This window comes from Aspergillus pseudodeflectus, assembly GCF_044049435.1.
Source record: "Aspergillus pseudodeflectus strain CBS 756.74 chromosome Unknown BJX68scaffold_78, whole genome shotgun sequence".
Taxonomy (NCBI): Eukaryota; Fungi; Ascomycota; class Eurotiomycetes; order Eurotiales; family Aspergillaceae; genus Aspergillus; species Aspergillus pseudodeflectus.
Genome location: NW_027263854.1, coordinates 121062 through 137449, shown reverse-complemented (window position 1 = coordinate 137449; position 16388 = coordinate 121062). Strand labels below are relative to the sequence as shown.

At 53.5% G+C, this 16388-nt stretch overlaps 6 protein-coding genes across 6 annotated transcripts; 3 read left to right on the top strand and 3 right to left on the bottom strand.

Moving 5' to 3' along the window:
- Positions 1–518: 518 nt before the first annotated feature.
- On the bottom strand, positions 519–2341 carry BJX68DRAFT_272339 (sugar porter family MFS transporter; the record flags this gene model as incomplete). The annotated part of the gene is made up of 6 exons (XM_071047187.1): positions 519–909; positions 960–1318; positions 1372–1852; positions 1907–1986; positions 2036–2213; positions 2265–2341. The coding sequence occupies 6 exons, from the start codon at positions 2339–2341 to the stop codon at positions 519–521; spliced, it is 1566 nt and encodes a 521-aa protein (XP_070893359.1).
- A 975-nt stretch (positions 2342–3316) lies between these two features.
- On the top strand, positions 3317–5314 carry BJX68DRAFT_272338 (fungal specific transcription factor domain-containing protein; the record flags this gene model as incomplete). The annotated part of the gene is made up of 6 exons (XM_071047186.1): positions 3317–3432; positions 3479–3614; positions 3667–4079; positions 4131–4671; positions 4724–4797; positions 4855–5314. The coding sequence occupies 6 exons, from the start codon at positions 3317–3319 to the stop codon at positions 5312–5314; spliced, it is 1740 nt and encodes a 579-aa protein (XP_070893358.1).
- A 7-nt stretch (positions 5315–5321) lies between these two features.
- On the bottom strand, positions 5322–7595 carry BJX68DRAFT_248316 (arylsulfatase). The gene is made up of 2 exons (XM_071041897.1): positions 7079–7595; positions 5322–6991 (listed from the first exon to the last, which is right to left on the bottom strand). Exons 1-2 carry the CDS (start codon positions 7278–7280, stop codon positions 5355–5357), a joined length of 1839 nt encoding a protein of 612 aa, XP_070893357.1. The 5' UTR covers positions 7281–7595; the 3' UTR covers positions 5322–5354.
- A 183-nt stretch (positions 7596–7778) lies between these two features.
- Positions 7779–10385, top strand: BJX68DRAFT_202421 (Zn(II)2Cys6 transcription factor). Its single transcript, XM_071037574.1, has one exon. The coding sequence runs from the start codon at positions 8004–8006 to the stop codon at positions 10203–10205; it is 2202 nt and encodes a 733-aa protein (XP_070893356.1). The 5' UTR covers positions 7779–8003; the 3' UTR covers positions 10206–10385.
- Positions 10386–10679: 294 nt separating this feature from the next.
- Positions 10680–14364, top strand: BJX68DRAFT_272335 (uncharacterized protein; the record flags this gene model as incomplete). The annotated part of the gene is made up of 2 exons (XM_071047185.1): positions 10680–11725; positions 11775–14364. The coding sequence occupies 2 exons, from the start codon at positions 10680–10682 to the stop codon at positions 14362–14364; spliced, it is 3636 nt and encodes a 1211-aa protein (XP_070893355.1).
- Positions 14365–14962: 598 nt separating this feature from the next.
- Positions 14963–16070, bottom strand: BJX68DRAFT_272334 (spherulation-specific family 4 protein; the record flags this gene model as incomplete). Its single annotated transcript, XM_071047184.1, has 2 exons — positions 14963–15798; positions 15866–16070. 2 exons carry the CDS (start codon positions 16068–16070, stop codon positions 14963–14965), a joined length of 1041 nt encoding a protein of 346 aa, XP_070893354.1.
- Positions 16071–16388: the final 318 nt, after the last annotated feature.

Sequence of the window (16388 nt, the reverse complement as noted above, 5' to 3'; positions counted from 1 at the left end):
TGTCGACCTTTAGTGACCGCTAGTATTCCGCTTCAACGCCGAACTTACTGTTAGTCAGCGCCCGCTCGGTCATTCCTTGTATCGTTTCTATTTCCTATTTTAGTTAGTTAGATTACCCCTATTTCTCTTGTATTTAGTGCAGTATCACTGCTAGATTCAATGAATCAAGACCTTCACATTTCCTCTGGCGGTGGACCAAATATTACGTACGCCACGAAATCCGACATAAACCAACACAAGAGCTGGAGCGCCTGTCTCATAACTAATTTTCTCGCCCTTTAATCGCTCACGGAGAGCCATCATGGCGCATGACTGATGAAAGACAGTTATGCGGCTATGTGGTTTACCTGGATCTGCCATTGCGCGGATCATCCACGTCGTATGGAGGTGTGTCGTGAGGCTATTGGGTAATCGGTGGGTTTCTGGTAGGAGGGAGGCGACGCAGTCTGCCACCACGCTTTCAGAACAAGTTCACCACTCAGCCTTTCTTTCTCCAAATGCACTGGACTTGAGTAATTCTACGCTGGGCTGACCATCTTCGCACCTGGCTCGGACCCATTCTGCTGTGTCTTCTGGTCTATTTCCTCCTGATATACTTCCTGTGCATTCCTTGTCTGTACCGTGTGGAACTTCCTCAAGGGCGCACCGCTGGCGAAAAGCTGATCCACCTCCTCCAGGGTACGACCCTTCAGCTCCGGGATGATGAAGTATGTCAAGGCCGCCATTACGACGTTAATGGACCCGTACACATACCCGACCTTTGCGCCCAAATTTGCGTAGCGCTCGTTGATGAGATAGGGGATCGTGAACGAAGTGACAAAGGTAGTGAGCACCGAGATGACACAGGCGAGAAGGTTGGTCTTTTCCTTGACGTGGAGAGCAGCGGCTTCGGAGACGACGACGTACGATCTGCTCCGCGTTAGCAAGGACTTTCCAAGGTGCCATATCAAGTCACGTACATGGGCGCCCACGACACACTGTAAAAGAAACCAAACAGCATCAGCGATGCTACCATGAGGCCCTTTTCATTCGAGTTCAGGCTCCCCTGGTCAATTGTACCCACTCCACCAAGAATCAGGAGGAACACGCCCATTAGGGAACCTCCGATCATCAGGATAGGCCGACAACCCAAGCCGTCAGAGTACAGCCATGTGAAGACAATCCCACCGAGCCCAATGACGCCGGAAATAATCTGGAAGAGGAAGGCCCGGTCACCAAACCCTTGGGACTGGTAAAACACAACGCCGTATTTACTAGTGAATGCCTGTCCTGTGATCTGCTGGCCAAACATGGCAAATACTGCGACTGCGGTGCGAACCTATAAGATGTGAGCACGTCAGAGTCGTTTGCTCGGGGGTTAAAGAAGCTCACCCTGTTGGAGGGACTGAAGACTTCAGCCCAGCTCCCCTGGGTTTCATTCTGGTGTGCGCGCAACAGAGCTTCTATCTCGAACTGCAATGCCTCCTCCGTCGAACCAGGCCTTAGTCTTCGCAGGTTATCCAAGGCATCTTCGCGGCGATTCTGGAGAAGCAGCCAACGAGGGGATTCGGGAATAAGGGGGTATAGTAGGAGGAGGAAGGCAGGCATGATGAACTGGAGACCAGTGGGAATTCTCCACCCCGCATCGCCTGCGGTGTTCTTCGTTCCATATGTGACACAGCTCGCCACCAATGAGCCCAAAGAGATCATCAGCTGCAGTGTCGAGCTGAACATTCCTCGTAGAACCTGGGGACAAGTCTCGGCGTTGTATATGGGCACAACGACGATGGCCATGCCGGTCATGCCAAACGTGATAATGCGACCGATGGTGAACATGGCCGAGTTAACCGCCGCCATTTGCAGCACTACGCCTCTATGACGGATGTTGGTCAGCGCAGACCCCGGAAAGTTGGGATGGACAACGCACACGAGGCAGACAATGCACAGGCAAAAGATTGCAAACCGTCGACCCCATCTCTTCGCGATGTATCCGCAGCAGATACTCCCCTAGGATTCCGTTAGCAACAGACCATTGGGCGGGTAACTGGTGCCGCACAATTGCCTTCCCGATAAACGGGGTAGAGGTCATGACAGACGAGAGCCATGCTGGTAACTCCCACGCTCCACGTTTGTCATTGTATTCTCCGAAGCGACGTCCAAAGCTGTTCATGGCCTGAACTCCGCTGAAGACGCCAACATCATAGCCAAAGTTGAAGGAGCACATTGACATGTAGCTACACGTTTGATTAGCGGGAGTCACATGAGGCAGGAACAGAGGAACAGACGCCATAATAAACAAAAGCATGGGATTCAGATGTCGCAGTCGCTGGACCAACGACATGTCCACTTTTTCTGCAGCCATCGTAGTGGATGTTTTGGGCGAGTTGGGGAGGGTACGATGGGGGCCAACCCCCTGGCAGGTGCGGCATGCTTCGTCTTCTTATACCCTAGCCTCCTTCCGAAGCTTCATTCTCTGCACCCAAGTTCGACTTCAGCTTCATGTCGTGATGTTGGCTCAATCTTCGTGTGCGATAGAATACTGCGAGCTCCGGTGCGAGTTCCGGTCTGCTGTGGTTTCTGACCAATCATCACTGGAGAAGCTGAGCTCGTCACTGTGGGCCGCGATTGCGTCCCCCGCAAATTGTCCCCAGGGACGACCTTCTTGTCCGGCCACCACCAACTGCGCAGACAGCTTCCCCTGGTCGCTGTACGCGAATTGTCCCTGCCAGAGGTAATGTCGCGGTCACCCTCAGCACTCTCCGGTATTCCCGTGTTCCCCAACTGAGACGAATTGCCATCTAACTTGCATATTCCAGGCTGCATTGTGTGCCGTTCTCGAAAGGTACACGGCGTACCCCACCTGCACTAGGCGCTGTCTATGCGTTCTGACCGTCACTAGGTTCGATGCGACAAGTCCCTCCCTTCCTGTCGTAACTGCGCCCGCCTCAGTGTTGCATGTCCGGGCTACAGCACCGATGACAGGGCGCTCTCTCGCAGGGACATTCTCAAGTCAACGGAAAAAATCTTTCGAGCTGCAGGCAAGGAGCGACGTCGTATGGGAGCTTGCGAGGCCTGTCGCGCATCCAAGGATCAATGCACTCGAACAAGACCATCTTGTCAGAGATGTCTGCTGCGCAAGATAGACTGTGTCTATCGCGCCACGGACAAAAAACGACCAGAGGCACGTCCGCAGCAAGACTGCCCCTTCTACTCTGCCGGTGCCGTTGTCGTGGTTGCCGGGTTTGAACTTCATCTATCAGGACTCTACTCAAGCACCCTTCCGGAGGGCGAAACCTTACGATGTCTGATCAATACATACTTCCAGAGATCTCAGCCAATGGGATATACCGGCCTTATCCACAAACCATCCCTTATGCAAGCACTGGACCGTGGCACTGCTCTCGATGAATTCGGCGAGCCAACCCTGCACATCATGTGTGCTCTCGGCGCAAGGTGCGGAAGCACGGCCCTCATGGTGGCTTCCTATTGACTTCAGCAGGCTGATCACTTTGGACTCAATCCCCTCGCTGTGCAAAGGTGCTGCCTATAGCCCGACTCCTGGGGATGCGTGGGCAGAGAAAGCACGCCAGCATGTGCTGCTCACGGCTCATATCCCGACCGTCCAGGATCTCGTAGTGAGTAACCCCCGCTTCTATCTTTCTCACGGCACAAAATAACCTCGGCCAGGCTATGATTCTTGTTTGTGAATACGCCTCCAAAACGAATCAGCACGCACTCATCTTCTCCCTGTCTGGTTCCTTATTTCGAGCAATCTGTCTTCTGGGGCTCGATGCGCCACATCCACCGATGGCGGAGACACAGGCGGAGGTCCTAAGGCAGGAGACGGCAAATAGAATTGTCTGGGCATCCTACCATATTGATTCGCTCATTGCGCCTGGTGTAGACAAGCACTCGTCGTGGCGGGATGATTACCCACGCATCCCCCTCCCCCGCTCTGATCAAGACTTTCTTGCGTTAACCTCCGGAACTCTTGTCTCTCTCAACACTATCGAGAGCTCTCCCAGTTTCTCCACCGTCAGGACACTTGACCTCCCTGCTTTAACTACGATTCTTATCAGGCTACGGAGAACGGTGCTGAGGTAGGTCTGCAATCTCCGGTTAACTCTTACTGTGGCCAACGCGACAATCAGGATCATCCGTACAACACCCAACGAAGCAGCTCCCATTTGGAGTTACTCGTCACCCTTTAGTGCAACACTGCTGAAGCTGGAATCCTTTTACAATGCTATACCCGATCGTTACCACTTGACCGATCTAAACATGTACATGCACAAGGACCAGCACATCCTCAGCGCCGTTTTGCTCCTCCATCTTCTCTTTCACGCCGCCATGTTCGATCTCACAAGGATATCGCTGCCCGGCTTCAGCTTCCCTCTTGCCACCGGATTTCGCGGGGCTCCACCTGTCTTCTTGCAAGACTGCCAGCGGCGGTGTTTCCATCATGCCCACGAGGTCTCCAATCTGGTCCGCAAAGTCCTTCCCGACAAAGCCATGATTGCTGATCAACCGCTGTGGTCCGGGGTACTGTTCGAGTCCGCCAAGATCCAAATTGTGTTTACGGCAACGGTACAAAACGATACATACACTCAGGAGATGGTGAGACAGAATCTCCGAGCCCATCTCGATCTTTTTGCTTTTCTCCACACGGGAAAAGAAGAACGAAGCCCATGTGTAAGGACACACCCGCCCTTATCAAACTATTACATTCTGTTAAGCAGACTAGGTCCGCGTCATTCTTTCACTGTGCATGTTGTTCGGACTCGACGATATCACTCGCGAATTTCATGGAATCAATCTGTTGGACCACTTTCCCCATGTCACAAGCTCAACGGCGGAAATGCTAATGGCCCCTAGGGATCTTGACGACTCTGTCTATGTGACGGGGTCACCTGAGATGCATCACCTTACCAACTTTGCATTCTTCCGACGGGCCAGGGCTGAGATAGAGGCTCGACAAAGTAATGTTGGTATTACGAGCACTTCATCGCGCGGGTCTTCACGACCCGGGGTCCTGAGTCCTTTATTGGATCCCGCGTATGGGGCAGAAAGGAGGGTTCAGCATGAGGAGCACCGTCCGCAAGCTAGCAACCAAGATTCTCAGATTGCGTCGCATTCTGTTTCCCACGTGCAGGAACTGGAGCCTTCACTGCCCGACCCCGGTCCTCCCGCGGAAGGCCAGCCGTCGGTTGAAGACTACATTCGAACTGCAGAGGAAATGGGTGACTACCTTGCATGGACCTCGATGGGCCCTTTGCCATCATGGGAATGGCCGCCGTGGGACACGATCGACCCAAGTGGGCTACGAAGTTGGTAGCAAAATCGATCCGCAGTTTCTTTTATTCCCCCGAATTCAGCTACTCCGGTACACGCGGTACAACGCTCTTGAGGCGTTCTGGCGTAATCTCTGGTCTGCCAATGTACTTGATCCACGCATACGGATCGTCCATCTCGTCCAGCATAGTCCCAAGCCCCTGCACAGAGCGTTCAAACTCGCCTGCCACCCCAACACTCCCGACATCCGTTTTGTATTCTTTCCAGAGCTGTAGCATCTCATCTAGCAACTCCGGCTTCTGCGCTGCCAAGTCATGAACTTCACCAGGATCCTCTCTGATGTTGAATAGCTCCCATTTCTGTGGGCCGTCGGGTGCCGGAACAAACGTAATCTTCCAGTCGCCTCTTCGCAAGGCTGCAGAGCCCGCGACCTCAAAGCCGACAGCATAATCAGGGCCATGAATCTGATGATACTGATCGAGAGGCGCTGAGGATGGTTCTGATCCAGCCGTCGACCACACTTGCGAAAGAAACGGAACCCAGCTTAGCCCTCGCAGCGGTGCCACATCCTTGCCCTTGTACTGTGCCGGGTGGCCAAGGTTGGCCATTTCCAGCACGGTCGGGACAATGTCCATGACTGTACAGAAGGCATCCGTGATCCCACCCTGCGCTTTCCCTGCTAACCCCTGCGGTGCCTTGACAACAAGCGGCACGCGACAGCCTCCTTCCGTGGAGTGCATCTTGAACAGCCTGGATGGCGCCGTCGCAGCCTGGGCCCAGCGGCACCCGTACCAGACAAAGCTGTTCCCCCGCCCGATATTCTCTAGGCTGTTGTCATAGTACTTGTGGACATGTGCCATGATGTTATCCCCGAGAAGCGGAGCAGCTTCGTAGCTTGCCCCCGCCGCCCCATTGTCGCTCATGAAGAGAATCAACGTATTGTCATACTCCCCAATCTTCTTCAAATAGTCCACAACCCGCCCGATATTCCAATCCATCCGATCCACCATCCCGGCGTATACCTCCATCGCCCGACTCGACGCTTTCCTCACCTCCTCCGGCAACTCCTCCCACTCCTCGGTCCTCCCATCGGAGAAAACAACGGGATGCGCCTCAACCTCTGGATCCACCATCCCGAGCTCCTTCAACCTCGCCAACCTCTTCTGCCTCAGCACCTCAGGCCCCTCATCATAAACCCTGCGATATTTCTCACAGACCTCCTTCGGTGCCTGCAGCGGCCAATGTGGCGCGCTAAAGGGCAAATACGCGAAAAACGGCATCGCCTTCTCCTCCTCATCTCTCCCTTCAAGGTACTCCACAAGCCTCTCCGCATACGCATCACTACTATAGAACCCCTCGGGCAACCTCCCCAGAAACCGGTCATTCTCCACATGCAGAGCGCGCGTCGCCGTCTCAAAGAAGCGTCCGGGCTCCGTCGATGGATCCGCATATTGCGGTTCATACGCATAGTGATTCGCGCAACCGGGCAGGAGCGCAAACGATTGCCGGAACCCGCGCGCGATAGGGTGGTGTTCGGGTTTTAGGCCAAGGTGCCATTTTCCGGCCATGCAGGTGAAGTACCCGCCGTCAGAGAGGAGTTGGGGGAGCGCGACAACCCGCGAGTTCAAGTACCCTTCGTGTCCCGGTTTTCCGGCGTGGGCGGGGGAGGACCGGGTTATCTCTTGGAGTTGGCCGAGGCCCGCGATGTGGTGGTCCGTTCCTGTGTACGTACAGATATGTGTTAGCGGTTAAGTCTCAGACAGCCTTTCTTCGATGCCCTTTGACAGTAAAGAAGAGCAGTACGTACCCGTCATAAGCATAGACCGCGTAGGCGAACACGCAGCCGCAACATGGAAATTCGTAAAGCGCAGGGCGTTCGCCTCGGCGGCGAGGGCGTCAATATTCGGCGTCGAGATCTCCGCGCCAAAGCACCCGCAGTCGCTGAAGCCTAGATCGTCTGCGACGATGATGAGGACGTTGGGGCGGTGGTCGTGTTTTGGGGGGGACATTGTCGTTTCGTGGTGTTTTGCCTATCTTGAGTTGGATCGGGCCGGGCTGAATGGGGTCGTCAGGAAGGAAGGAAGGATTGCTATCGTACTGGACACGAAAAGCTGGCAGATTGGGTCTTGGAGAGGGATTATGTGCCGGCTCATATATTCTGCGCGATTCTCTTGGACGTGCTTGATGTGGAGAACGGACCGTGGGGACTATATCTGGGCTGCCCTGCAAGGCCGACTCCCGGTGCGAGTTCCGGTGCGAGTTGCGGGCAAGCACTCGGACTTCCAGTTTATAGGCACAATTTTTTGGCGCTATGCGAAGTATAGTCGTTTGCCCCTCGGCCGATACTAGTAGTATAATGTAGAGCCGAGTCACCGCACCATATGTTGGAAGGCGCGATCTGGTCATGTGACTGCCAATGATTCTTGGTTCGTATTCGCTGATGGCCACTTCCAGATGCACTCCAAGTCATCTTGTTGGGTTCATTCTCTAGCACCTCTCTTAGCAAAGTCGCCGTCACCGCCTTGGTTGGTTCTATCGTTTCAGTTTGGTGATGTCCTATCGTTATCGTGTGCGGGGAAGCGACGCTGGGCTGATGCCTGAACAGCGAGGCGTCCAAGCTGCTTACCAAGCAACAGATGATCAACAACACCTGCTCCGCATCTCCGCGCCTGCTTTCATCTCATCTCACCAGCTTTGCTTACGGATCGTGGTGATCGGAATTACGAGTCGGAATGGCCACTCCAACATTTATTGTGGATATCCCATCCGCAGGCCCATCATCCAACCCAAAAAAAAGGAGCCAAGTGGCCAGGGCCTGCAACCGGTGCCGCGTGCACCGTCTGAAGTGCGACTCGGAATATCCCTGCGCGAACTGTCGGAAGAGAGGTGGACAGTGCAATCACGACCGGCTGACGCGATCGGTTACACTCCCACAAGCCTATCGCGAGATTGAGAGGTTGAAAGCGCGAGTCAGCGAACTCGAACTCGAGCTGCAGAATGAGCGGCAACGTCCCTCCGGTCGGCAGCTGCAAACGCCCGCGACCCCAGAGGATGAACTCGAGGGCAATGCTCCGAAGACTGAAAAACAAAGTCAGGATAAATTCTGGGAAGGCATTCATATCAGCACAGCTCGATCCCCAAACAAGACGTGGTACGGTGCATCGTCGCTTTTCTTTTTCATCGGCAGCATCAACAAGTTCTTGGCTACGGCTCTGAAAGAAAATCACTCGGCGCGAGGTATGATGCCCGAATCTGCCAGTACAGTCCTTGATGGCCCGGCAGAGGATCTTCATAGCGAGCAGTCCAGCCAGGCCGCTCCAATTGCCGATTCAATCCGACCGGCCGAGTCGCTCAGTTCAATTCAGGAAGAGTATTTCATCAACCTCTTCTGGGAATCGTACTATCCGTCCTTTCCAATACTAGATGAAGCGGAATTCAAAGAGCACTACCAGTCTCTGTGGACGGCTGGGGCGACAGAAAGAAAACCCTCCGCCCTCGTCGACATGGTCTTGGCTCTCTGCATGCAGTATGGTATGGCTCGACAGCCAGGTCGGCGGCAAGCGTTGACCACCGCTAACAAGGGCAATGTTGATGATTCGGACTCTACTATCGCTGGTCGCTGGCATTACCGCCGCTGTCTAGCGCTATTGTCGAGCCAACTAGAAAGCCCAACTCTGTCCACACTGCAATGTCATATCCTCTGCTCGATATATTTATGCAACGCTGGCTTTCAAAACATGACAGATAACTCTTGCGGTCTTGCAGTTCGCACCGCTTTTATGCTCGGCTTGCATCTTGAACCTCCCCAGAACATGCCGCAGCGGGAAAGGGAGCTACGGAAGCGTATATGGTGGATCCTGTACATTCTGGAGAGCAACCGAAGCATGAAGATGGGGCGTCCATTCATTCTTCAAGATTCGTCATATTATTGCTCCCTGCCTTCGGGTGACAGGGAGATCGCTAGAACCTCGGGCTCTAGCTTCGCCCCGATTGGAGAGAACATCACCTGGTTGACATGGAGTCTCTACAAAACAAAACTCGTCATTGCGGTGCGAAAGGCATACATGAGCGTTTACGCCAAGCCGCCAGTTGCTGTCGTGATAGGCAATACAGGAGCCATCGCGGCGATCATGGATGGGTGGCTCAAGGGTGTCCCCGAAGCCTTGAAGATAGCGCGACAGAACGGCGGTGTTCCTTTCTCAACGGACCTCTCCCCAGTACAGATTGAGCAATTCACTCCCGGGTGGCTCCAGCGCGAGCGCCTCCTGCTCGAGCTGACATACCACTGCATGTCCACCAATCTCTACCGATCGGCCATTTGCTTCACGCTCAACGGAGCCCCGCCGTCCGCTACGGAACAGGCGGCGTCCAAATGCGCTGCCCACGCTATTGCCCTCACACACATAACGTACCAGGTTCTTAACATGTCTTCTATCCTACACGGCTGGCACGAGGCCTTCCAATGGCAATGGAACGTCTCAATGACGCTCGTTGGATACGTGCTGGCCTTTCCGCAGACTTCGTCCTCGGCCGCTGCTCGAGAAGCCATCGACCTGTCAGTGTCTGTCTTTGAGCATTTCGGGAACAGTTTCGCGGTCGCTACCAACGCAGCAACGATAATGCGAGACCTAAGCCGCAAGGTCGACCGCTTACGAAACAATTGGATGACGGGCACAGCATCTATTCGGAATACCCTTAGCGAACCAGCATCCACAGGGCCAGGCCAGCCCTGTGATAACTCCCAATTTCAGATACTGCCGAATTCTCAAACAAACACCCAGGAAATTGACTGGCTTTCGCATCTGGGAATGGGAAGCGCTACCGCGGAGATTGGAGGTATCCTGGGCCATTCTATCGATGTGTCGGCTGAGATGTATGCGGATCTCGATTGGTCGGACGTCAACGGCACTTTTTTCGACCAGTGGGCATTGTAAGCCTTCAAATGTTCAGCCAGTGCAAAGTGCTTTTACAGCCTACTCACTGGACAGTTGCACCCGGTTTGATGCATCCTCACCCCTCACCACCTCCGGGTAACCAGTCGTGGGCGTATCCCACCTAGGCCCGCCGAAGCCACTTTGTATGGTACAAGAGTTGCAGCCTCCGTCAGCCCGCGAGGAAAACTGGCTTAGCAGACAAGTGAAGGGTAGGAAAATCGGCCTTGGGTCACAGTGCTGGTCATCGGTCATTGGTTGCACTGCCACCACCGGTCGGTCAGACGCCGCTGCAGCCAAGGCGAGGCTGAACCGCGATCCGAATCTCAGGCAACCCTCTAAATTCCCCACTGTCCCAGCACCATGACCTGGCGAAACTCAGATCTTCAGTCTCATCATCAGAAATTCACTGTTCCTCCGATTTCACCCTTTTCTTTGTCTCTTCCTTTTCCGCCCGACTTTGATCCAGCATGCACCATGACTCGAACTCACGAGGACTACGCGGTCGGCTGGATTTGCGCACTGCCGCGGGAACTGGCAGCCGCGCGAGTAATGCTTGACGAGGAACATGAGAACCCTCCGACTGAATCCATTGCCTGCAATGCTTACACCCTCGGTAGGATCGGCTCGCATAATGTTGTCCTCGCTTGCCTACCCGTCGGCGAAATTGGAACTGTGCCCGCGGCCGTGACAGCCACGCAAATGAAGTTAACATTCCCTCGCCTCGAGATTCGTCTAGTTGTTGGTATCGGTGGTGGGATCCCAGGCGAGAAGGATGACATCAGGCTGGGGGATGTGGTTGTCGGCAACCGCGGCGTTATCCAATATGACAAGGGCAAGACGGAGCAAGGAGGTCGATCAAGATGCATTGAGGACAGTCTCCGTCCACCACGAGACCTGTTAACCGCTGTGTCCCAATTGCAAGCTCAACGCCGCTTAAGGGAGCCGAGAATGAACGAATATATAGATACAATGATTGATCGCTACCCTGATTTCATGCATCCAGGCCTAGAGTCCGACGTTCTTTATCTAACCTGTTATGATCACCCACAAGGAGCAATCTCGTGTGCACAGTGCGATCCCAGTCAACGCGTTTATCGCCTCCCCCGTCCATCAACACGCCCGGTTGTACATTATGGCTTGATTGCATCGGGCAACCAGGTTATGCGTCACGGAGCCACTCGCGACGAGCTACGGAAACGGCACGACATTCTCTGTTTTGAGATGGAGGCAGCTGGTTTAATGACTGTCTTCCCTTCGCTTGTTGTTCGTGGTATATGCGACTACGCGGATAGCCATAAGAACAAAGCCTGGCAGGACTACGCTGCAGTCACGGCGGCGGCTTATGCAAAGGAACTCCTCAGCATCATACCTGATCCATTGCTACACTCGATCGGCCAATGTTTCATGGTCCCATCTCCTGTGAATCCGAAATTTGTCCGGCGAAAGGGCATTTTGGCTATGATTGATAACAAACTCAAACGCAGAGAACCGGCCGTTCTCGCGGGGATTGGCGGAGTTGGGTATGTTCCATGAAATCTTACGCTTTCCTCGGCTGACGACGTGATGTAGCAAAACGCAACTTGCGCTGGAATACTGCCATCTGTTTCGAAAAAAGACCCCAACGGCGCCTGTATTCTGGGTCGACGCGCGTACCAGCAGCAACTTTACACAGAGCTATTCTGAAATTGCTCTTGCCCTCCAAATTCCTGGCCATGATAATCCCGAATCTGATCTCAAACCTCAAATCCACGCGCATCTGGCGAAGCGAACTGCCCGGCCCTGGCTTATGGTCCTGGACAGCCTGGATGACGGGCCAGAGCTTGCGTCCGAGATGGCCTTCGTTCCTAGTGGTCGCCTCGGAACGGGGTCGGTCATCGTGACGACGCGCGACATGCGGGTGACGCAGTATCTTCCGGAATGGGATCACATAAACGAAGATGTCATTGCCATACCACCGTTGGAGATGCAGGATGCTCGCTCGTTGTTCGAGGCAACTCTGCGGCCTGAGCAAAGGAGCAGCCCGAAAGATCTCCAGGACTTGTTGGAGATGTTGGGTTGTTTTCCTTTAGCCCTCACGCATGCTCTTGGGTTCATCAAGCACTATCAGACGTCTGTAACGAACTATAAAAGACTCCTGAAGGAGGCAAACGGATTAGGAGGCTGGTTCGCCGACACGGAATACCGTAATATCCAGCGGGATGACGCTATACCAGCGACAGTTTTCTGCACCTGGGAAGTGTCCTTCGAACGGATACACCGTAACGAACCGCCCGCGGCCGACCTCCTGGCTCGCATCAGCATTTTTGACGCACCGCGAGGGGTCCCTGAAACCCTCCTTTTGGGACATGGTTGGAATGACCTCGCGTTGACGAAAGCACTGGGCACTCTTTTCTCATTATCCATGGTGAGAAAAAGCCCAGATGACAGTATTATGATGCACCCCCTAGTTCAGCAAGCCGTACGTGGATTTCTGACTCGCCGCGGAACCATTGAAGCATACCTGCTAGAAGCATCAACTCGTATCCCCGCTGCACTTACCTTTGCACCAATGAGACCCTGGCAGTACTTCGAACAAATAGCCGCCCATGGAGATGAGGTCCTTCGTTTTAGCTCCACATTTGGAGCTCTTCGGAAGGAACTTTTACTGAGTCGGGCGAAGTTACTGTATTACATGACAGGGTACAGAAAGTTCTGCGCTCAGTCCACCTTGGCTCTTTCGCACGCTAAGGAAGCTTACGACATACGCTCCAAAGCCCTTGGGGACAGCAATCCGGAAACCATCGATAGCATACAGCTTATCACAGCTATACTCCTCGACCAACGCCAATACACGGCTGCAGAAACTAAACAGAGATGTGTTGTTGAGGCGCGCCTGCAGTTGACCTGTCCTGACGATATTTCTACCATACAAAGCCAGTGGATTCTAGCAGGCATTTTAATAGAATTGGAGCGGTTGACCGAAGCTCTTGAGATGTGCAACTCACTGAGGAAATTCAAGAAGGCTACACAAATCTGGTGTCCCGAGAGCCTTCTGACCCTCTGTATCCTCGCTAATAACCTTCAAGCAGTTGGACGAACAATAGAAGCCAGAAACCTTTATCGATACATTCTCATGGAGTGTGAAGGAGACCTAGGCGATGAGGAGCTCATAAGTGGAACACCAATTGGGCTGGATGCGTTGTTCAGGTCGCCCAATGCCTGTACTCGGGTAATCAGCGGCTATGCCAAGACGGTTCAGTACACTGCCGAAAAGCTTGGTGATAAACATCCCCAAACCCTTCGAGCTCTTTCAGAGCTTGCTATGGCATGCTGTCGACAGCAGAATTGGAAGGAGGCCGAAAAGTTCCAGGATGCAGCTTACCACCTTTATGTGGAAGTTCTGGGTGAAGTTCACCCGTCAAAATGGACATGCTTATCGGATCTTGCAGACATCAAGCGGAAACAGGGTCAGCTCACAGAGGCTGAGAAACTCTACCGGAAGGTGTATGATCAACGGTCCGCTGAGGAGGGGGATCAACATGCAAACACTATGAGCACCATGTATGAGCTAGCCAAAGTGCTTGCTCTGCTGGAGAGGTACGAAGAAGCCTGCGGGATGCTGAAGCAGGTGGTAGATTGGAGGTACCGAACGTTAGGACGAAATAGCCCGGAAACCCTCAATGCCATGGAGATTTTTACCGCGGTGCTGGTCGAGCTGGGTCAACAACGCGAGGCGGAACAGCGCTATCTTCAACTGATCAAGCTGAGACGAGAGGTCCTCCCGGCAGATGATGTCAGAATTGCACTCTGTATGGCGCGGCTCGCCGTCCTGCTTGACGCCCAAGGCCGAGTTGCCGAGGCAGAGGCATATTACAGAGACGCCGTACAGCTCAACGAGGATCGAGTGGCCAATATCGCAGTGGCGTGCCGAGTGATGCTTGCAATGCTACTGCATAAACAAGGCCATCTCGATGAGGCGGTGGATCTGTACAGACAAGCGTGGGCGGCGGGTCATACCACGGCTATGACACAACAGATCATGGAGACAGTATCTCAAGGTCTCGAAAACGCTATGTACGAACAGAAAAGGCAGAAAAGGAAGCAGAGCTTGTATAAACCGCTGCGCTGGATGAATCGCCGCTTAGAGTCTGGCAACAAAGTCAACCGCAGAGACAGTTGATACGGACTTGGGGGTAACTGAGGGTACCTCTTACACCTCACCATCGTCTTCCGCCGTTTGCATATGGAGGTAATATGACTTTGAGCCAGTGGGACTTGCCAAGCAATATATACTTTTGATATTCCCAGGTTAAGAAAATGCCAAAGTTGAACCTTGTTGCGGTTGAGCAAACTCCAGCTGCCTTGATCCATGAGAGCTTATCACTGAGATAGTATCATTTAATTGCTGTACCTTCTCCGTCCCTCTCGTTCGAGAAACTCGGTTACCTACTACCAATACAAGGGTGATAGTACGAAGGCCTGAAGTGCGCTCTACGACATCCCTAGACAGTTCACAAGTAGACATGAGTCGATTGAGTGATCATTTCTGCTTTTAAGATCGTAAAACTTGCGGTAGTTAGATCTTTTAGACGCGACAGACACTATGTCGGGCCTGTGGTAGAGAGGCCACGACACGGAGGTGACCCTGTTTTCTACAAGGCGAAGTATGTGTGCCTCGTATTGGTGGATACATCTTTGTTCGCATCTTGAATCTATACAGGGGCCAGCCCCAAGACAACAACCCTCGCGAGGGTGCTACCCACCAGGTTAAAACAACTCTAAGCACTCAAGATTGCCGCCGCAACATCCCCAACAGAGCTCAGGGTCTTATAATCAAAATCCCCCGTCAAATAAACCATGGCAACCCCCTTCTCAACTGCCGCCCCAACCACAGCCGCATAATCGACATTCTCGGGGACAGAGTTGATAATGATCGCACTCTGGCTATAATCGGCTTCCTCGACGCCGTCGATCAATCCCCCGGCCCCGGACTTCTGCTCACTACCCAACCATGCGTCGTACGTGCTCTCGAAGTCGACGATATGTGTTGCATAGTTGAAGTATGCTGCGTCGGGGGCTGTGCCTGGGTTGAAGATTACTGTGGAGGTGTTGGTGGTGGAGGCGAAGTGTGCAGAGTGTGATTGCACGTATTCAGCTGCTTCTTGCATGTAAGATAGTTGAGATTTATCGGAGGATTGCGGCGCTTCGTCGAAGAAGATTCCCGAGAGGGTGATGCCGGTGTTTTGGTTGGTAGGGGTCGAGGTACTGCTGGGGGTGGATATAGAAGTCGAAGTGGAAGTGGAAGTAGGTGTCGAGGGGGTAGTTGTGGTAACAAACCCAGTTGGACTTATGGTTGAAATGGGCTCCGTGTCTGTCTCTGTCTCCTCCTGAGGTGAACAGGGAGACCTGTACCTGCGCGCCTTGCGACTGCGCTTGCTGCTTCCGGAGCTAGAGCTGCCACTGTACGTGGCCCACTGGCTATAAACATCAATATCCTGTTTCACATCGTTGATATCGCGGTCCGCCCAGTTCGTGCGCACGTATCCGACGGTGTGCGCGTTGGCGTAGCTGTTTAGGGTTGTAACGCCGGTGATGTATTCGGATGCGGGAGGGGCTGTAGGATGGCAGGTATACGTATTAGTGGACTGCACAATGGGTCTTATAGTCGGGTGGCAGCTTACACGAGTCACCAGGACCAGAGCTCGGGTTGACAATGACGTAGAAGTCTACCTCGGGGTATGCGGCCAGCGCATCGTAGACCGGGTCCCAGGCGCCTTCGCTCGGCCAGGTGTAGAGGGGGAGGATGACGCCGGTTGCAGCGACCGAGGAGGCGTAGTAAGCAATGCTTAAGAGGCTGGCGCCAAAATAACGGGCAAAGGAAGGCATTTTGGAAAGTCGGAATCAAAAGGAGTGTATAATTGGAAAAGGAGCGTGGGGGCTTCGAGCACCAGGCTGAAGTAATAGAAAGAACAGAGGTAAGGAGAGTAGTAAATGACAAGCTTGAAGAGAAGGATAGAAAAGTCAAAGATCATACATTGACGGCATAATGAGGTATCTATAAGATGCTCCGGAAATTGTCCCATGGTCTGGTGTAGCTATACTATAACAACGGTATACTATAGAAGCACGCGCCACCGGCGCCAACTGTTGGAAGGGATTGCCAGCCGATTGGTTCAGTCATCTCGAAAATCCCCGATCTGACAC